This window comes from Sceloporus occidentalis, unplaced genomic scaffold (assembly GCF_023333645.1).
Source record: "Sceloporus occidentalis isolate IW3139 unplaced genomic scaffold, rSceOcc1.0.p SCAF_14, whole genome shotgun sequence".
NCBI lineage: Eukaryota > Metazoa > Chordata > Lepidosauria > Squamata > Phrynosomatidae > Sceloporus > Sceloporus occidentalis.
This window is the reverse complement of record NW_028316994.1, coordinates 9,377,058-9,398,727: the sequence shown is the minus strand read 5'-3', so window position 1 is coordinate 9,398,727 and position 21,670 is coordinate 9,377,058. Positions and strand designations below refer to the sequence as shown.

Sequence of the window (21,670 nt, the reverse complement as noted above, 5' to 3'; positions counted from 1 at the left end):
AAAGATATGCAATCAGAATTTTAAAAGAGTGTAACTCTGAGCATGTTCTGAGTGTTAACACTTGATTTCAGTAACAGAACACAACAAAACTGAGCTCCCAGTACTTTCAAACAGAAATCCACTCCTGTGCAACCCATGTTTTCTTCCTCTTGCTATTACTGGGGATCACAAACCCTTACTGATCTACTTCAAATCCTACAGAGATCTGATAGCACATTCCAATCTGCCTTCCAGTGCTCTAACACATGTCCTTCAGCCCACCAAATATACATTAAAACCATACCTGTAAAACCCAAATAATAGCAATATACAGTGTGTCCTTGCCTTAGGCGGGGATCCATTCTAGACCTCCCGCGTAAGGTAAATAGTGTGTATCCTCAAGCCCCATTGGATATAATGGGGCTCATGCATGATGCGCGACATGGCGTGTGCACCACGGACGCACACGCCATTGTTTCTTCCATCGTGCGTCTTTCAGCATAAGCTGAAAGATACATAAAAGACGCCCATGTATGATGTGAGCGCACTGTAGTCTAATTTCTTACTTGTAAGATTAGCAACCTTTTAGATTCACTTAACAGACAAAAAATATTTAAAATTTTTATCCACGATCCCACAGAACTCACTATTTCCCTCTGTTACAACCCCAAAGCAATCTTCTCATGTGTAAATATCATCCTCCCACTATGGAGTGGGGGAACCCTGGGGAAACCCCACCAGTTTGTTTTTCTGCCTGACAGAACAAGTGTGAGGGACAAACCACTACAAAGACCACTACTTTTTATTGCTTTATTTCCTCTACTACAGGAAAATTAAATCATTTACACTGAGAGACAAATCCCATCTTTGACTGCCAGCTGCAAATGCTTGAAAACTCTTACCTGACGCTTTAGCTTACGTTCTTTCTGTGCCCCGTAGTATGTAAGGATCTTGAAACTGGGGCACCAGCGTTTGATTTCCATCTCCCAGTTCAGCATCACACTGGTGGGAACGATGATCAGGTGAGGGCCCCAACTGCCTGCAAGATCAGATATGCATGTATGTATGTATATTAAAAATACAGGGAACTTTATGCACTTTCTGGAGATCAAGGCTAACTCTATGCCTCCCTCTGCAGTTATGCACCATTTCCTGAACAAATCCAGCTCTGTCTGCCCCAAAGCCTGCTCCCCAGAGATCCCCAAAACTGGAGCCTCCATTTACCTCCTAAACAGATCTCTTTAAACTGTGCTACAAACAAGCCAACAGATACTAGCAGTACTGAAGTTTAGTACATCATCAATCGTTGTGGAAAGCCCATCCTCACGCTCCATTCTCATTTTGTTATTTGTAATTCTAATATCACATCCAGCAACCGTGGGCCTCTCAAAAGTCCCTGACTCACCCTTTTCACAGGCTAGATGTGCCAGCAGGGAAATTGTCTGGATTGTTTTGCCAAGCCCCATCTCATCAGCCAGAATACCATTGAGTTTCTTTTCATACATGGTAACCAACCAGTCCAGACCAATGTGTTGGTATTCTCGCAGTGTCCCACGCAAAAGGTAGGGAATGGGTGTTTTAACCTACATGAGAGAAGAGCAATATAATCTGCCTGCTTTATTTCACTCTGAACAAGAAGTACTGGCCCCTGCAAATTTCCTCATGACTCACCTGTGTAGTTGCCAAGGTATATCCTTTGGGCTGCAGGCTCTCTGCTGCTGCTGCGATGTCTGTGATCTCCTTCTTGGGCCCAGGAGCTGGAGTTGAATCATTGTCTCCCTCACCACCATGATCTTCATCCTGCTTCAAGAGGTACTCAACCCCAAAGTCCTCTTCCTGGCTCACTGAAGGTTCCTCCTCTTCCATGGCATCTTCACTTTCATCCTGCTCACTGTCTACCTCTTCTGTTGTATGAGGTGGAGGGGGAAACACAGCAAAATTAGACCAAAAAAAGCACAAGCAGGTCACAGCTTCTTCCAATTAACCTGATTGATTTCTTTCCAACTTATTTAAATCAGTGGCAGTCAAGGACAAGAATCACTCAATATTTTCCATCAAGGTATGTTACACATCAAATTGTTCTTGGGATAAACACTTTTAGAAAATCAAAACCCAATCCTAAGGTTGGAGAGGAATGTTTGAATTTAACAGAAAAAATTATTCAAATGATGAGATTCCAGTAATAAATACAAAAAGGTTTCTGCTGCATTATAATATATAGTGCGCCCGTGTACAGTGTGCCTGCGTCATACACGGGCGCGCTATACACAGCTTTAACCATATGCGGGAAGCTGTGCGGGGCAGCGCGTCCCATTGGAATGAATGGGGCGTGCGCCTGTGGCGCACATGCGCTGCCATGCCACCACATGCAATGGGGCTTGAGCATGCGTGGAATTCGGCTTACGCGGGGGGGTGGAACGGATCCCCCGCATAAGCCAAGGGCACGCCGTAGTAGCCTCTCTCTTCTTTTTTATACCTGAATGACTACTGCTGTCATCTTCCTCAGATTCCTCCTCATACTCTGAAGTAGTAGGCTCTGAGGCTTCAGATGAAGAGTCTGACTCCTCCACTTCAAAGTCTGAGGCATAAGCACCAGCATATTTCTGCAGCAACTCCTCCATGGGCAGCTCACCTGTCACAGGGAAAGAAAGCATCACATTATGCTGCAGATTATGATGCAAGTGTATTAAGGTGACCCTCTTGTTTTGTACTATAAAACTATAAGTTGGAGTAGAGGATTAACCCACAGAGGTAGCAACTAACCCCCAGCCTGGTATCAGTTTCAATGCTTGTTGTCCTTTCTTAGCCAACCTGATCTTCCACATTATCTCTTTCTTAGATCAGATGCTAACACTGCTCCCCATTGTCATTATTTTGGAGCAATTTCTGAAAATTACAATGGAAGACCCAAGGACAATATCAATGAACAAAATTTGCCTACTAATATGTATTAAAGATTCCAAGGCTATTGGAGACACTTTAGAGAGAAACTCCATCAGATAGAGTACTGAAATGGAACAGATGCTTATTCTGATCCTGTCACTTTAAGCGCAGAAATTCTAGATAACATGGTACATAGACCTAATACATACAAACATACAACTGAGTAGTAAAAAAAAGTTTTCTGAGTCCCATGGAGTTCATGTTCTGACCCCCATTTGCTCTGCTCCTTCCCTCCAGGACACAATCTGCTTCCTAACCTTCCTTGGCCAAGTCATCCAGCTCTCTACTGTGATCCACATCACCTTCCAGCTTTTCTTCAGCATCTATTGTTTCTTCTTCATCTTCAGCTAGGAGAGAAAATATTCACCAGGTTAGCACATGGGAGGACTCCCAAATTAATGCCCTAGACTTTTACCAATAAACAAAATAAAATAAAACAATACAGCTTTGATTTCACAAAATTTAGCCATATTTAACAATAATTTTAAAAGAATTTCACATTCTAAAATTCTGAGGTTTGTGTTCATTCCTAAAGTAGAGAGGATCCACATAAAACCAGATTTTCATAGACCAATTTCCTTGATTAATCAAAATGCCAAACTTGTCCTTTGGACTCGTCATTCAGTCAGCTCCCGAAAGAACAATACACTCACCCTCTTCTTCATTAGCAGTGAATTCCTCATCTTCTTCATCAGGCTTCCAGGGTTTTTTATTCTTCTGTGAAACAGGCTTCGGCTTTTCCTGCTAAGCACAGAACAGAAAAGGCTTTCAGTAGACAGATCAGAGTGTGAGATTTTTAGTACTGCATGGGTCTGCCACAGAACGCAAGTCACAAAGGGCAGTTACAAAATCTGACAGGAGCCCATCAAACCTTCACTGAGAGACCAGCCTGTAGGGTGAAGTGAAGACAAAGCTGGTAGGGGCATCTGCAGCCAAACATCTACTCCAAGAGCCAAAATGATTTGTTTTTAGCTACAGGATGCCAATGTGTTTCCCAATCTAAGATCCATAAACCAACAGCAAACCTTTAGGTTCTTGGACGTCTGTTTTTCCAATTGCCCATCTTCCTCTTCACTGTCAACCTCCTCTTCTTCATCATTGTCAGAACTTGAGGCACACGGCGACACACTGAAAGAGTTCTCTAAAATTTGGGCTGGCAGTGACTGCAGCAGCTCCTCTAAGGGCAGCTCACTCTCCTGCTTTAGCAGCTCTATCTCTCGTTGCTGAGTCTCTGAATCATTCCCTTCCTGCTGTTCTTCCACTTCAATTGTCTCCTCGTCATCTGATTCCTCATGAGGTTGGAAATCCCCATCTGTCAGAAAAGGAAATGAGGGATCAGACGCAATCCCCAAGAGGCAAAATCTTTCCTCAGAATGAAGGATAATCACACATTTGGCAAGCAAGGATAGGTTATAGGCAACAAAATTCACTTATAACAGAAATAAAGGCCTGGAGAGCAGAAGATGGAATGCAAGACATGTACCCGATATGGGTACCAGTCTATAACTAACCCTGGCAAGTGGGTGGCAACTGTCAAGTTCATAGCAGAATTGAAGCATCTAAAGTTCTGACCTTCATCCTCAATAAGTTGAGTGGTGGGTGGTGGGCTAGAGGCAGTGGACCCAGCATGTGAACCACCACTCCTGCTGGGAACCGGAAGAGTCTCATTGAGGCTTTGGGTTAGCAGGTCTGAGTATTTTTCTGTCTGGCCCACTATGAAGTCAAGTTGCAGATCCAAGGCTTTTTTCCGTTTCTCCTCCAGACGTGACTGCTGCTTAAACTGCACAACCTGAGAGAAAAGTGTGAAGGAAAAAGTCTCAACTTTCATCTGCCTGCAATACCTAATGCTGCTGGAGCTTGAGCCTGAATTAAAGAGATGGGTTAAAACCATTTAAGACCTACTGTTTTCTGAAACTTCAATAGCAATGCTCTCTGCCAAAGTACTGGTAGCCATTTCTACTTGTGATAATCAGAAATGTACTGTAAAGCACTTTCAATGGACAGAGTAATTAAAACAAAGAATGCAATTTAATGTAAAAATGTAATTAAAACAGAAGAGGGTTTTAAGATAGCACAGTACTGATTGCTGTAGGACCCAACATATATGGACTCCTCTGACCAACCAGAGAATATACCGGGCATAAAGTGCCAAAACGTGTCAATTTGGGGGTTTAAACTCAAGCATAACAACTAAAATTGAGTTTAACTAAATTTACCAACCAAACCATAAGAACAAATTTATATGCAGAGAACTCTGTTGCAAAAGCTTTTTTGTACTTTTGGTTTGATAGATCAATACCAGTTGGAGGATGACACTTATATAGATAAAACAAGTAAGACTACATACAGCTTTCATGATGTAAAATCTAGTTACCTTCTCAACATTGCTCCAGAACTGTTTGACCTCTTTGGCAATGGATGAGGCAATACGGCGCAGCTTAGCCTGTTCCTCTCGTTTGGCTCGTTCTTCTTTCTGCTTCTGCTCTTCATGATGCCTGATCACCATGCGCACAACCTGCATGCAAGACAGAAAGGACAGACCACCACTCACCACAGCTGTACATGCTCTGTATATCCCACTTCCTGGGTCTGGATTTTAGTGAGAGCTAAGTATAGCTTAATGGCGACTTCATAGATGGTAATTTTAAGAACATACATTACACTGCCATTCAAAACAGTAGAAGCTAGAAGCCTTCAAAATAAGGAAATGCCTTCAAGCCTAACAGATACCACAAAACAATTAAGAAAGGCCCAAAGTTTGTTTCACAGATGCCAATATTGGAACATATATCTGAAAACTGGCTAAATCTAGAACAATGGTCTGGTGATTGGAAAAGTGTTTGAAAAAAGTGAGAGAACTCACCTTTCTTGCCACACCCCTCTTCCAGCGGCGCTCTTGGGCAAAATCAGCTGAGAGCCATTGCATCTCTTCACAAAGATAATCCCAGTGCACTTTAGGCCGAACTGGCTCAGGGACCTTTGAAAGCCTTTTCAGAGACCAGAATCCCTCCTTTTTCATTTCTGCAATGCGATTCTCAATCTCTGCCTCCTGAAATAAAGGGCCCATGTTAGGAACCATATCTCCACCCTTTGCACTGCAGTTTGGCAGCAGCGAATACACAACCCATTAGCTTACATCATGCAAGGGAATGCCTGAAACAAGATTATGGAAAGGGCCCAATGACTCGGAATTAGGCATGGCTTACGTGCTTGGCCTGCTCAGCAATTTCTGCATGGGTCTTGTCCCACATGCTTGCTGGGTCAGGTGAGGTGTACATCCCAGCTGACACGAGGGCTCTGTTATGTGTCTTGGAAACATCAAAACTGAGGTGACTGTCCAGAGAGGAATCGTGAGTAAGATGTGGTGGGGAGATGCTACCACTCGAGGCAGGTGAGCCCGAGGAGGCTGGTGACACTGGATTGCTGCCCGTCATTTTGTCTGATGTACTCTAGGCAGGGGAGATAAAAACATGTTAGCATAGTAATAATAATAATAATAATAAAAGGATTTATTTATATGCCGCCCAATCACTGGGAATCCAGCGTCTATAGTAGTGTCTATCCTGAAAAGGAATGTACTCAAGAGAAATGTCAGTGTGGGATATTAAAAACAAGTTTCCCTTGTTCTGCCCCCCAACCTGCTCCCCATAGCATAGCACTTCACATACCACATGAAAGCATTCCAAATCCAGTTTGAGAGCCTCTGCCAAACCACAAGCATTTTACAAAAGTTATATTCCATCCCGTGTGTCTAATACATAGAGGCTGGTACTGTGGTTCCCACCACCAACAATTCTACCTGTGTGTGCAGTGTCTGGTGCTGTTGGGGAGGACTGCTCTGCATTTTAATTCTCTCTTGCTCTTTGCCTCTCGTCCCAAAAGCTTCGTTTGTGGTTGTAGTGCTGGTGTCTTGCTCAAGTGCATGCTGGGAACCGGCCTCATTCTGGTCAGCCAGCCACTGGGACGAGCCGTCCAGCTCCTGGGTTCTTTGGCAGCCCAGCCTGCGCTCGGGACTGCCTGTCTCAGAATTAGCTGAAAAAATTAATGAAGACCAATCATTTATTCTGTTAACAGAAAAATGTTAAACAAACCTTGAAGACTGACACTTTAACCAAAACTAAACTAAAGGATTATTTCTGGAACAAGTTAAATTACTCATGTCGAAACAAAACCATCAAGCTTGCTGCTTACTGTATCAGTAGCCTTTAATACATGGTAAAGCACCACAAAACCAGCAAACTTAGACAAGAAACATTCAAGAATTTTTGTACGCCATCATATTTCCACTAAAAGACTGTTTGTAAGCAGTTTGGTCTTCCACCCTTTTTAAATCCAGATCAGAATTGATTAGAAAAAACACCTTGAAAATTATTCATAAGTGGTATTTGATTCCAGTGAAGCTTGCCAGAATGGTTAAAAATGTTTCTTCCAAATGTTGGCATGGTTGTAATGATAATGGCACATTTCTGCACATGTGGCTAGTGTGCCCCAAAATCAACACATTTTGACAACTGGTATTTGAACAAATTTCATTGATTAGCAACCAAGAAATAAAATTATGTCCAGAAACACTTTTGTTATCTATATATGTAGGCAAGAACTCAAATTTGAAACATAAAAATCTCATACATTTCTTCACTACAGCAGCCCATGTAGAAATTGCCAGATGTTGGAAAACAGGAAAGGTGTTTCTGGATATGTGGTGGGAAAAGGTATGAGACCTATGGTTACTTGAAAAACTGTCTGACAGAACAGCAAGTTATACAGGATGACCAAAATTAGGATTTTTCATGTATAAATGGTTCCCACTCATTGACTTTGTAAATAAAAAGTAGAAACAAGAGAAGACAACCTATCTGAACCTTTGATCAGACATTCTGGACTAGATTTACACAAAGATAGTACTGGACTTTAAAATTACTGCTTACATTGAGCAGAGCTCAAGAAGGAGACCCGCAACATAATGTAAAGTTGTGAGATAAACTGTTTTATTTTGTTTTATTGTTGTGTCATGCTTTGTATATAGTTTTTGTATCGTGTTTTGTACATTACAATAACAATACATTAAAAAAAAAAAGACGATAGGTTCTTTTGGATTCAGAGCTTTCTGAACTGTGGAAGAAGTCATTGTGGTAGCCAGGAGCTCTTTATACTAGCCAAAGCTGGTACAGGTATTCCAAATGCAAACGTATTTGGAAGCTGTCTGTTACTAGAAAATATGCTGTTCAGTAAAAAGAACAAGGCCTTTTTAATAGTGGCTCCTTATTTAATGGAATTTCCTCCCTCAATCTTTAGCTCCCTGTAGACAGGCCTTTATTTCCACCTGTTTTTGACTAAAGAACATTTAGTTTGCTGTACTGAGTTTATTTTGGATGACTGTCTTTTATTTCAACCAAGAATGTTTTCAGTATGAATGCAACACATTACTGTGTCCTAACTGGTCAGGTATTCTGTGTATGAAAATGCAGTCACCTATACTGTACTTGGGTCACTGTCACCTATATGGCACTTTCATCTGTACCTGTGTGAACTGAGAAGTCCTCTTGCTTTTCAGACTGTACTTCCAGGGTTTCGCTTTCCTGAGGAAGACTACTCCTGAAAGAAGATAGGGCTATCAATACAGGACAGCAGTCACCCTTTCGTAGGATAGCTGTAGTGTCTGTTTCTTGATTGGCATCTTTCACTTGCTCCTTCTAACCCAGAGTATCCAGTGGCTCTGCTGAAGCAAAGACTAAACCTTGTTTCTCCATAATTGTAATGCAGACAGGGAATAGCCTGACTGCAGGTTGCAATGAAGAGTTTTAATGTAAGCACCAGCTACCAAATCCAAGCCTATGAGAAGAGGCAGGAACCTGTTTGGGGTGCTTGAGAGCCACTATGTCAACTCCTTCACTAATCCCGCCTCTTGACAGGATTAACCTCACCCCTTGTCTGTATTAGACATTGGCAGCTGCATCTGAACAGTCTGCTAATGGTCAGTGTGCCTGCCACCAAAGCTTGGGAATCAGATGCCTTTATTTTTTCCAGTATCCATTTCCCAATCTTGTTTTACCTTGTGTTTTGTTTCCCTCTACATCCACCTTTGCTCCAGAAGTGTCAATATTCTGCCTGTCACATTTGGCTCATTATCCTAGTCTTTTCTTGTCACAGATCTCTAAGTCTACTTAGTTCAGCAAGCTGAGTATCTACAACTTAAATTACTACCCTTTTAAATTAATCTCTGCTTTATATTGTGTTTCTGTAGTCTTCAGTTCACCCCTAACTATTAAATAACCCATTATTCTGTGACCTTTTCATCACAATACTAAATCCAGTTATTGTGAAATTCTATGGCCCTGTCCCGACTCTGCTAACTCCATATCCTGCTTGGAGAGATCAGTCATCCCCCGTCCTTCCACTTCCAATCCTGGCACACTCTCATTTGTCACATGCTTTGCCAGTTTCCGCATCTTCCATTCAACTTGTTCCAGAATGGAAGTAGTCTTGATGTTACTAGGTGAAACACCATCTGTACTCCCTGTCACCTTCACTCCTTTGACATGCAAGCCAACTGGGCCTGCACCCCACATTGCTCTCCTCACTGCATTATACTGTTTAATTGCAATTCCCATCACACCATCACGCCAATCTTTTAAATGCTGCCTCCCACACAACAGGCCTGGTTTCTGTTGTTCTGCTATCAAGCTAGGATTCTCTGGTTTTATGCTTGGGCTATGACCTGCTACAGAGAGTGGAGCCGCTAGCCCTTCAGATACCAGTACTTTCTTGAGCCAGTGCACATTCTCTGGCTTGCTTGCCAGTCCAAGCATCCTTCTTCCCACATCAAGCTTTGGTGGTTCAGGACTCTGTCCTGCTGACTTTGTTGCTCCCTGCCCTATTACCATCATATCAATTCGTTCTTTTATTCCTGCACGCAAAGGTCCTAAAGCAAGCCCATGTCCTGCCCCTATCCCTGCAGTCCAGCCAGAGGTTGGTCTTGATGTTGCATAACCTCTTGACAGTGGTCTTCCAAGCCATGCCAAATGCACTCCTTCTAGCTGCTGCCCTGCTACGTCAGTTACATCAGTTCCCTGCACCATCTGCTCCTGAACAGCTTGTCCTTCTTTGACTTGTTCTGCCAGCTCCTGGCTGGACTCCTTTCCTGTCGTCTCCAGCTTAGGCCCCTGCTGCGCTTTTGCTGCCTCTACTTCAGGCCCTGGCTGCAATGTTGTTGCCTCTAACCCAGACCCTTGCTGAAACATCATTCCCTTGTTATCTGCCTCTGAGAAACAGGACATTCCTTCCCGGCCAATTCTGTAGCCCATGAGGACCATTCCTTCACCCACCTTCACTCTTGTCCCATAAAGTCCTGGCTCAGCTGATCGGGTCTCCCTCTGCTCTAATGCCCCCCTTCCGAACTGCTTATGATCCTGTTTTATTAATCCCCTTTGTTCTGCCTGTGTAGTTAAACTGGTCACAATCAACCCTGGAGCCAGGTGGTCCAGCACCCCTCTCCCTCTAGCTGCCCGGGCTGCCCCATGATGTAGCGTCACAATTGGCCCCTGCTGTAGTCCTGCCAGTCCTTTAATTCTTTTCCCCCTTCCCCTGTGCTGTTGCTCTTGACTTTCTACAGCTGTGTGCTGTGATAAACGTGATGATGCTGAGGAACCTGGTCGACCCCATTCTTCTGACACTCTGAGGGTTTGTCCTGACAATTCAGTTGTCTTCAAACCTACTGTGGCATAAAGTGCAGCCTCTTCTTGACTTGGCTTAGCCGCTTTTGAATCCCATCGGGATATCCCCGCCTCTACCTTTGCTATCTCCTGAGTTGGACCTGCCAAATCTTCACCCAATTGTGGGCTCCAAGCCAATGCCTCTTCCTTGGAGGTTACTTTCCCCCCCACAGCATCCAGCTGATACTGACTCAATACTTTCTCAGCTACATCTGTAACCCCTGCTGCCTGGTCTTGATATAGTACCACCACCTCCTCTGCCTCAGCCTGATCTTTGGCTGATGCCACCCGTCCTTTTCCAGTTTCCTCTTCAGCAACCACATCTGCAGATCCCAACTGCTTGCCTTCCCCCTGATCGACTCCTTCAAAGTCTTTTGCATCTCTTTTTTCTGGTGCTGCTAGCTCTTCAACTTTCTCCTGACTCCTCCTTGATTTCATCTCTTCTTTCATCCCCTGCTCATCACTCTGTAGAGGTATTCCGTCCAAGTCTCTTCTGGGAACATCTTCTTGCTTTGGTGGTTCTACTATCTCAATTGCTTCCTCGACACCTACTGGCAGTGTCATTTCTTGTTCTATAGTCACCACTTGTGTTTCAGTGGGAACCACTGCTAGTACCATATCCACTTTTCCAGTTGCAGCCTCACCTGTTTCTGTGGAATCACCATCAACCACTGCTGATATCTCTATGGTGATGTCATGCTCAACAACTACTGTCGCATCCTCCTCAGTCTTGCCCTGATCCATATCCTTCACAGTTTCAACCTGGTCCAGCGCTGATGCCACGTTCTCTTCTCTGATCTCCACCTCAACCTCTCCTTGATTTACCATGGTCTCTTCAGCCCCTTCTCTCCCCTCTTTGCTCAGATCTTCTGGGGCTATGGCAGCTTCCTGCTCACTCACTGCTGGTATTATATCCTCTTTCCCAGTCGCCTGGTCTACCTCTCCTTGACTTGTTCCCATCAAGCCTTCAACTTCCCCCTGACTTACTGTTGGTCCCGCATCACCCTCTGCCTCCCTCAGATCTTCTAGGAGTCTCTTAGCTTCCCCCTGACCTTCTGTCAATGCCACATCCTCTTTTCCAGCTACCTGCTCCACCTCTCCCTGGCTTGCCCTCATCACACCTTCAATCTCCCCCTGACTCACGGCCGATGACATATTCTGCTCTACAGACACATTCTTAGTTTCATCCACTCCAGGTGTCAGGTCTTCCCTCCCAATTATCACCCCAGGTGCCTCTTCACTTACTTCACCCGACATCTGATCCTCTCTCTGATCTATGGTTGATTCCCCAACTCCCTCTTCAGTCAACACCCGGGTTTGCTCCTGACCTAGTCCCACCAACCCCTCCTGTTCCCCCTGAACTTCTACTGATGTGGCATCTACTCCTACAGTTACCTCTGGTAATGCCATTTCATCTGTACCAGGTGACTCCCCAACTTTTTGCTGGTCAACTCCAGTTACCGCCTCCTGTTCCTTTTCAGCCTCATTTAGGGTTTCCCTTTCATTTGTAACAGGTGACTCCTCAACTTTTTCTCGGTCAACTACAGGTACTGAATCCTGTTGCTTTTCAGTCTCATTTAGGGTTTCCCTTTCATCTGTAACAGGTGACTCCTCAACTTTTTGCTGGTCAACTGCAGGTACCGAATCCTGTTCCTTTTCAGTCTCCTTTAGGATTTCCCTTTCATCTGTAACAGGTGACTCCTCAACTTTTTCCTGGTCAACTGCAAGTACCACATCCTTTCCCTTTTCAGTCTCCTTTAGGATTTCCCTTTCATCTATAACAGGTGACTCAACTTTTTCTTGGTCAACTGCAGGTAACGCATCCTGTTCCTTTTCAGTCTCCTCTAGGCTTTCCCTTTGTTCCAGTCCTGTCAGCTTCCCAACCTCTCCCTGATCCTCTGCTGATTCAGCCACATCCTCTCCAGTCTTTTCTTCTGCATCCGATCCTGACACTTCTTCAGCCTCTTCTGCTACCAAATCCTCCCCGCCGCTCATCTCGATTTCTTTTTCACCCAACCCAATTAACTTAGCATCTTCATCTTCAACCCCTTCTTCAGAACCTGCATGATCCCCTTCCTCCCCATCCTCTGCTCCTGCCAACTCTCCATCTGTTTCAAGAACTACACCACCTTCTTCATCCGGTTCTTCTTCTTCCACACGCACAAGTTCCTTTGCACCCCTCTGTCCCATCTCTTCTCCGGTATCCCCTTCGCCTTCCTCTTCATCTCGGCTTAGAAATACGCTATTTTCTTCCTGATCTGGTTCACTCGATTCCTCATTTTTTTCTTTCTCCCCACTAGCCTCAAGCTCCTCAAGCTCTGCAGCCTCTTCAGCCTCTTCTTCAATCGCTTCTAAAGTCATCACTTCTTCCCCTTTGTCATCAACTGTCTCCTCATTCAGTTCTGCCACATCTTCAGACATCTCCTGCTCTGGTTCAACCAGCTCCTCGCCCGTCCCAGGAAGCAACCTTGAGGTCTCCTTATCTGCCTCATCCACTGGGCTCTCTTGATCCACCGCCTTCTCCTCTCCCTCACTACTAGACTGGGCTTCTTCAGGCGCCTCCATGTTATATCGCCCTTTTCCCTTCGTTTTTCCGTCACTTTCAAAACTTTCCAGACCGTTGAACAATGCTATGTAAATCTAACCCTATCTCCCCCGCCCCGATTTAGTTACCCCAAACCACCTTTAGTTAGTTACTTAGTTCTTCTCGCAGCCTGCTACTCCTTGCACTCTTGGATCTTCGGGGTCTTTCCAAACATTCCACTCTGCTGGGGAAAAAACAACCTCAACTAGATGTAATCCTATCCTTATTCCTGCAATGGTTTACTGTCCCTCCAACAACTTCCACCCCGATCCTCAAATGCTTATTCAACTTGCAAACCTAAGTTTCCTCTCTTGTTGCCCCTAGCCTTAAGAGATCCCCCTTCCCTTTTGTTCCTTTCTCTTCCCAGTGTAACCCCAAAGCCTGGAGGCCCGCCCCCTTAAACCCCTTAGCACCCCTTTCCCCCTTCTGACCCTCCCCTGCCCCCCAAACCCCGCCCCTTGTCCCTCCCACAGCCCCGCCCCCTTTGTCCCCGTCCCTTCAAGCTTCCCTCAGCTGGGCCCCTCCCCTACCCACTCGGTCGAAGGAGGCGGCAGTTGGTTGGCCGCTTTCGTGAGAGAAAAGGAGGGGGAGCGAGAGCGAGGAGGGTGAAGTCATAATAGGCCGGCTGAGAGCGCGCGCGCGCACTCTCTTCCTCCCATTGGCTAGAATCCTTCCCTTTTCCCGCCCCCGCCGCTCTTTCATTAGCGTTCCCTCTAGTGGTGGGGGGTTGAAGTGACCCAAGGGAGAGAAAGGAAAAGAAAGCGCGTCTTTTCTTCCTTTCATCCCTTCCCTTCCTTCCTTCATGGCTCTCCCTCCTCACTTTGTGGGTGTGAGCGGCAGGAGTAAAGCCCCGGCCTGTCCGCCATCTTACCTGGGTGGGAGGAGGGAGGAGGGAGGAGGAGGAGGGAGGGGAAGCCCCGCCTCCTCCTGCCGCCGCCTCAGCCCCAGCGCCGCCGCCTGGGCCGCAGAGAATCCGCCGCCATCCTCGGCCCCCAGGCCTCCCCGGCTCGGCTTCTCCCCTTGCGCGGCCTCCGCCGGTGCTGCTCGGGACGTCGCCGACCCTTTCCCTTCGGCTGCTGATCCCTAACCAGGCCCCGCCGAGCCAAACCCCGACCCGCCGCGGCAAAATGGCGGCCGCCACCAACACCAAGCGCCAGGGCCAGCCCCCTCCCCTCGCTCCCTCCTCCCACCACTGCTCCCCCCGCCCGCCGGCCTCGGCGCCCAGATCTCGCGAGACGTCAGCCACAAGAGCGGCCCAAATCTCGCGAGAGTTCAGGGGGGAAAGAGATAAAGATAAAAAATTCCTCACAGAAAAACCCTGAAGGGTCTCAAAGCCAAGATGGCTCGCGCTTCACCCGCCGGGTCACCTTGAAAGGCTGCGGCAGGGCTCGATGTGTGCGAGAGAGAGCGAGCCACCTTCGCTCCGAGGACAGCAGCAGACTTAGCTCCGAGGATTGCAGGCGAAGAGGACTGTGGGAAACGGAGTCCGAGAGAATGCTGGGAGCTGTAGTCTCCCACCTCAGTACATATTTGGAAGCCTCTGAGGAAGAACTTGAGCTCTCCTTCTCTCTCTCTCTCTCTGAGGGATTCCCAACGGATGGCGCCACTTTTCGAATTGTTCATGTATAAAAGAGACACTTTATAATGTTCATGAGTAAAAGAAGCGGGGAATCCTGCCTTGGTCCTTGCTTAAAACATTTTGAGGTGCCACCAGGTGTCACTCCATAGTCACCAAAGTTTCATTGACCTCAATAAAATGGCCAAAAATAAAAATAAGCAATAAGTTACTTGTCATGCAAAGTTTACAAAACGTTTCAGAACCATTAAAGTTGAATTCAGGAAACTTCCTGGATAGTTCTTTTTTTAAATACTATGTTGGCCACACTGCAGAAATAATCCAGTATGAGACCGCTTTAACTGCTAGGGAATTCTGGGAACTGTAGCTTGTTGTGGCACCAGAGTGCTAACTGTCTCACAAAACATCAGCTTTCGCACAATGCTGCCATCTAATCTCTGGTCCAGAACACGCTGCAGATACTCCAGTTTGAGACCGCTTTAGCTGCTAGGGAATTCTGGGAACTGTATTTTTGTGAGACACTGAGCTTTCTCTGTCAGAGAGCTCTGGGGCCACAACAAACTACAATTCCCAGGGTCCACTAGCACTGAGCCAGGTCAGCCAAAGCGGTCTCTAACTGGATTATTTCTGCAGTGTGTTTTGGACCATAAATATACATTTCGAGCTTTAAAAGTTTCAACACCCAACTTTGAAATCGTGATTAACCAAAGGGGAAAAAATCCAGCTTTCAAATCATGACTAACCAAAGAATTACAGTTCCAGATTTTGATTTTTAAAATGTCAAGACGGAAAAGGGAAAGTAACTTGGAAAGGAGTGTAAAAAAATAAGCAAAAATGTATTTCAGCTTCGATATTCACACGCGACCTAAATTACTGGTGTTATTTCTTACTCGGCTTTTAATATGATTTCAAACAAATCCTATACCTTGCAAACCATATTGAAATCAACCGACTTATTTCTGAACAGACATGAACAGGATTGCCCTATTAATGGGTTGGATTCCTGCCTTATCATCCCCAATGAAATCAATGGCCCTTAACCTGAGCATTAATATCTTGCTCAGTAGTACTTTAAACTCCACATATTTAAGTGCATCTTGCCTAAGAATGACTAAGTATACATCTAACCTAAAGTTGTTGTCGGATGCCTCCAAGTCATTTTTGACATATGGTGACTCTGAGGCAACCCTGTCATTGGGTTTTCTTAGCAAGTGTCTTCAGAGGGGCTTTGCCATTGCCATCCTCTGAGGCTGAGAGAGTGTGACTTGCCCCAAGGTCTCCCAGTGCTCAAACAGGGAATAAAAATCCTGATCTCCAGAGCTGTAGTCCAAAACGCTCAAACCACTACACCACACTGTCTCTCAGACTAGCATTACCTAATTTTAAAGCTTGCTTTCAATTGTTATTATAGGATTGCTTTTCATATTTTTTCCATTTTACTGATTTTGTAAGCCACAATTACAGTTGCCTCTGTTATCCACAGATTTTTTTTATCCACAAATTCAACCATCCGCACCTTGAAAAATACTAATATATATATATATATATATATATATATACATACAAATTCCAAACACAAATGTTGTTTTTGCCATTTTATAAGAGGGACGCCATTTTACTAAGCCACTGTATATAATGGGACTTGAGCATCCCATGGATTTTGGTATCTGGGGGGTCCTGGAACCAAACTCAAGCAGATCTATCAAGGGCCCACTGTATTTATGGAAGAGCAGGGTGCAAAATTTGAACAAATATTCACTCTGATCCTAATCTTTCTGTACTGGATGAATATTGCAAGGTTGGCCCTGTACAAAAAATATTTCTGCAGTGTGGTTTGACTAAAGCCTTTTCTGAACACAGAAAAATTTTGTTCAAGGCCTGCGTCTGCTATCCATTCATAAGCCAATTTGTTTCGCTTTAGGCTTGGATCAGGAAAATTTAACAAACACGTGTGACACTACCTGGCAGTTGTTTTAGTGCAACGTTCATGCCGAACCTTAATGCCTTGCAGATGTTTTGAACTACAACTCCCAGCATCCTCTGCAAGCTGGGGAGAGGTTGGGAAAGAGCATACTAATGAGGGATTAAATTTAATTGAATTGTTTTTCGCCACCTAAGCAAATATCACGTTTGCTATAGATAATAACAAATTAAAGTAAGCACTAGTATTTTTAATCAGGTTACCTACTGTTACTGTGAGCATGGCATGTCTTTTTTAATGCATTGTCTTATTTATAGGCAGGTTTACTAAGCACATGTATTCAGAACAAAATCTCTTGATTTACAACATGAAAATAGCAGCAGTTTAATCCAAGGACTGCATACTGTATATTCCTACAACAGGACAGGTTTGCGAAATAAAAGGCAAAATCTTATCTGCTTCTCCATTTTTACCTTTAGCTGATGAATGTTTGTTATAGTTGTTAAGTCTTTAAAATACTACAGAAGCTGTAAGCCTGGCTATGCGCATCTGATGTCTGCTCAGCAATAGCTGGATGGATTTCTGATCATGCATGCTTCTATGTGACAAAACTGTAGAATCATACTAGTTTACTAAGTCACATAATTAATTTCTGAAGAAGAAACATTACCAAAACTGGGTCCTTGGTTGGCTTTGAATATACTGTTGTGATTATTTAACTAGGGTCATAAATTAAGACAGAGTTAAAGTGTAGAAGCACATTGAAATCACTGAGTTTAAGTATTGGACTTGAATTGCAGTGTATGTATAGCTCTCCCTGGCCAGTGCTCTTCAGCTGTGTTTTACTTCAATTCCCATCATCCTCATCTGATTTGTTATCCCTGTTTTTATCCACTATCAGCACAACTCTCTGACATCACAAACACAAGTTTTACCTTACTGCATTCTGGCAATCTCAATCTCTCTTTTTGTCATTTTGTTCTTGGTTGTTATCCCATCACAGGGCTTTCTTGGCTGAAGGAGTGTCACTTGTCCAAGGGATGAAAACCCATCTAGTGGACTTCCGTCACCTTGGAAGGATTTGAACCCTGGTCTCCTGGAGTCCTAGTCAACACCACTACACCACACTAGCTCTCCTGGTTTGTGTGTGAGAGACAGAGTGTCGTTAAAACAATTCAAACAAACCTTCAGAGCTGTATTTTTTTCATATAATTCTTATATATTATTTTATTGGCATTGTAAGAAAAAAAACCTGTCAATATTTCATGGACAACATCCATTTCTGAAAGAATCCAAGAAGGCTTGAGACTGTTTTATGAGAAGCCTCACGAAGAAGGCTGTTACCAAGAATATATAAGATCATTCTACCATGCAACTGGTTGACTGACTAGTAAAGTAATTCTCAATACTTTTTGTTTTAAATTATTAGAAGTTAACATTGAGGCTATGCATGTAATGGACGTTCAACACAGACATTTTTAAGACAATGTTCTTTTGGTATCGGGCACCACTGAAACAAGAGGATAACTGCATCCCTATAGCCACCTACCCAGAAATTACCTTGGGAAATTTTATTTTTATACTATAACTCCCAGTTGATGGACAGGATTCTGGGAGGTACCGTCCAATAAAGTGACTTCCAAGTTCCCAGTAGCCTAATTGAACTCAATAGACTTAGTTTTGAGTAGATATGTATAGGATAAAGTAGGTATGTATAGAATTATACCAACTTTGGCATAGTGTTGTACAGATTATAAGATCGAAATACATTTGATGGCAATGTTTAGTATGTGGAAATCTTCTGGAAATGTATTGCTTTGAGAAGTAAGGAAGTTATCTCCAAGGATAGTTGTCCTGTTAAGACTGTTGCAGCAGAGTCTTGCAGCACTTCAAAAGACTAACTTTTGTTATAATAAATATGGACTGCAACTATTACACAATAATAAATGCAATCTACATTTATTACACTAACTGCAGTCCAATATTACCTTTGAGACCAGAACAATGAAGTTATTGGTAATATTTGCACAATTATCAATCCTTTGTATAAATCTTCAATGTTAAATCAATCATCTATTTGTTCTAGCACTGGAAAAGTCTAGGTTTTCCTGCTGTAGAAGATGAGTTACAAAATGCTCAGGAAACATTACTGTAATTATTATTTTAAAATACTATAGAAAAATAAGTTATTATCTGTGTAGTTGGAAACAATTTTGTCTCCTCTTCTTGGACTTCACTGTCATATGAGAAATATAAAATACTGTATAGATTCTATGTAGTATTTAACATTTCTTTTATGACAAACAGCATGAAAGAGGTTCACTTCAACTCTAGGAGAACATGTGGGAATAGCTGTGTTGGCCATTTAGTAAATTCAAACAGAAATCCACCAAACAGTGATACCTAGGAGAACATGTACTGTATATGAAGAGATCTTGTAGCACCTTTGAGACTAACTGAAAGAAATTAGCATTCAGACTTCAGTCTACTTCCTCAGATGTACACATGTATCACTTGTTTGCAGTTCAAGTTTTGTCAAATTCTTTTCATATTTAAAAATATTTTGGGGGGAAATTAATTACTGACTACAAAAGAAAGCTGGGAATTAAGCTGCCAGTCAGTCTATAGAAAACTACAAGAGTCAAGACTGCATGAAAGCTCATCACCTAATTATCTCATGTGTGAAGACCATCCTTCCCCAACCTGACACCTTCTGGAAGTATAGGATTACATATCTGACAAGCCAAAATCTATCCATTATTAAGTAAGATGAATGGAAGATCAGACCTTTTTTATGTAAAATTCTTGCTAGAAGATAAATGCCCGAATGTCACTCTTGTAGTTGCCAAATTTCTCTCTGAGGAAGCTAGGATTAGAACCCCACTATGTATAAAAAGATAATTAGAGCTGAGTTAGATAGAGTTAGATTTAGTAACTTCCGCAACTCTTGTATTATTGTGGGCAATTTTATTTTGGGGATTTAATGATATGTATATTTTAATTGAACATGTACATTTTGGGTCTATGGACCAAAATAAATTATGACTGGCTGATAGGATTACATCATAATCTGCAAGCAGCATAGGCACCATCTTGGGGAAGGTTGATATAGACAAACTAGTTTGGTGCAGGAGCCTTTGTGTATTTGTGTCTTATTTCGAAAAACCAATCTACACTTCGCTAAATATTTCATGCCTAAAGTATTTCAGGTTTGTAAACTCTTTCTTGCTAAAGCAGCACTGATCAATGGGAGAAGGTTGGACCCAGTTCAATGTAGTTTCACTGCTTGTTGTTAGTTGGAAAACACAGAGTCAGGGACAAAAAAAAAGCAGTTTGTAGATTTAGAAGCTTTCCTTTCTCCGTAACTCCAACCTCCCCCCCCCAATCTATCTATAACTTCATGACAATTTCTCCAAAGGAGATGGTCTATGAAACCAACAATGGTAAAGGAAACCCATGTTACTTTCAAAACGAGCCTATGCTGTATCCGGTTGAATTCCTGCTTTTTCAAAGACTGTGATATGGCAGGATGGGATCTCAGAGATACAGAAGCCATAGATTTGCCTGATTGCAACAATGCACCCATATGTCTGTTAATGGTAGAGATAACTGGCCCTTATAAGCACCTTCTCAGCCTAAGTGGTGTTGGGGCAGAAACTGATAGGGGTTTGAAAACAAGTACACAAGTTTCCCTTGGGACAAGTAACCAGGGTGCAAGGAACACTATGAGCACATTCCATCCTGTCAACTGGGAAAACATCAAATGCTAAAACACTAGAAGGCTCCTAATAATGTAGCCCATTTCTTTGAAATGTGGGAGCAGAACAACAAAGATGTTAAATTATGTAACAAGAGCATACACTCTCAGAACATAAAAACTTACTCTAGATTACAGCAACAGATATCTCAAGCTCTTCATTAACCTATATCTAGACAAGGCTATTAGGAGACAATGGGAATATTTCTGATTTACAAGTGATTTATGGTATCTAGACATACTAGATCCACCTTCCACATACTATACTTTGTATGTCTGCACACATACTTTGTGCAGCTTGTGGCAAGTTATTCCGCAGGCTTCTTTTGTCCTAAACCTGAGATGAGTTTCAGTAGGGTCTTCTTTCGATTTTTGACCCAAGTTTACTAAGGGGATTCCTGGGATCAGCCTGCTAAATCTTGCCTCACAGGTGTGGTTTTTTTGATTGAACTTTTTCTGATGATTGTGTTGCAGCAACTTTATCGAATGAGTATTCAGTGACCTAGTCTGAAAAGCTAAGGATGGAGGTGAGGACAAAAAAACTATTTTCCACATGAGGCAGCCATTTGCAGTGGGTTATCAATTTGCCTCTAAAGTCAATGTAGAAAGAGACTCTTTTTTGGTAGAACTACTACTGATTTAGTCTTTATAACAAAATTTGTCATGCCCCCAACTCCAATGTTAAAAGGTACAGGTTTCCCCTTTGACAAGGTTGTCAAGTTGCATTCAACTATAGGGGGCAAATCTCATCTCCGTTACGAAGCTGAAGAGCCAGCACGGTCAAAGACTATTCTGTGATCATGTGGCCAGCATGACTGCACAGAACGCTGTTACCTTCCCACTAAAAGTGGTAACTATTTATCAACTTGCACTTTTACATGCTTTCGAACTGCTAGGTTCGCAGAAGCTGGGACTAGTGATGGGAGCTCACCCCATTACGTGGCACTCAGGTCTCAAACTACTGAACTGCTGATCTTGCAATCAACAGAGTCAGCATCTTAGCTGCTGAGCCACCACGTCCCCAACTGCAATGCTAGTTCCCCATTACTGCCCTTCTATGAATACTTTCAGGACCATGATGTAACTGAAAGAGTAGGTGGTTTGCTCTCATGTAATTTCTCTTCTCCAGAGGACATGAACTATAGGTTGAGTCTACCTTATCCTGAATTCCAAAATCCAAAACTGTCCACTTGGGTTG

At 43.4% G+C, this 21,670-nt stretch overlaps 2 protein-coding genes across 4 annotated transcripts in view; both read right to left on the bottom strand.

Annotated features, from left to right (window-relative positions):
• The window catches only part of SRCAP (Snf2 related CREBBP activator protein), a 30,669-nt gene extending 16,166 nt beyond the window's left edge, over window positions 1-14,503 (bottom strand). Inside the window, exons 1-14 of one of the 3 annotated variants that reach the window (XM_089480125.1) lie at window positions 13,749-14,503; window positions 8,444-8,517; window positions 6,722-6,954; window positions 6,129-6,371; window positions 5,786-5,971; window positions 5,297-5,437; window positions 4,495-4,711; window positions 3,948-4,234; window positions 3,576-3,666; window positions 3,180-3,269; window positions 2,456-2,611; window positions 1,651-1,883; window positions 1,385-1,562; window positions 882-1,018 (exon numbers count right to left, since the gene is read on the bottom strand). In XM_089480125.1, the coding sequence (XP_089336251.1) occupies window positions 882-1,018; window positions 1,385-1,562; window positions 1,651-1,883; window positions 2,456-2,611; window positions 3,180-3,269; window positions 3,576-3,666; window positions 3,948-4,234; window positions 4,495-4,711; window positions 5,297-5,437; window positions 5,786-5,971; window positions 6,129-6,371; window positions 6,722-6,766 (2,004 nt within the window). In that variant the 5' untranslated portion in view covers window positions 6,767-6,954; window positions 8,444-8,517; window positions 13,749-14,503. The remainder of the gene's footprint in view (window positions 1-881; window positions 1,019-1,384; window positions 1,563-1,650; window positions 1,884-2,455; window positions 2,612-3,179; window positions 3,270-3,575; window positions 3,667-3,947; window positions 4,235-4,494; window positions 4,712-5,296; window positions 5,438-5,785; window positions 5,972-6,128; window positions 6,372-6,721; window positions 6,955-8,443; window positions 8,518-13,748) is intronic. The other 2 variants (XM_089480126.1, XM_089480127.1) reach the window with 2 other exon arrangements.
• On the bottom strand, window positions 8,524-13,602 carry LOC149303830 (uncharacterized). Its single transcript, XM_089480128.1, has one exon. The coding sequence runs from the start codon at window positions 13,197-13,199 to the stop codon at window positions 9,237-9,239; it is 3,963 nt and encodes a 1,320-aa protein (XP_089336254.1). The 5' UTR covers window positions 13,200-13,602; the 3' UTR covers window positions 8,524-9,236.
• Window positions 14,504-21,670: the final 7,167 nt, after the last annotated feature.

Bases quoted from the DNA above. Each gene is read 5' to 3' on its own strand.
- LOC149303830 (XM_089480128.1), bottom strand. From the start codon at position 13,199: ATGGAGGCGCCTGAAGAAGCCCAGTCTAGTAGTGAGGGAGAGGAGAAG.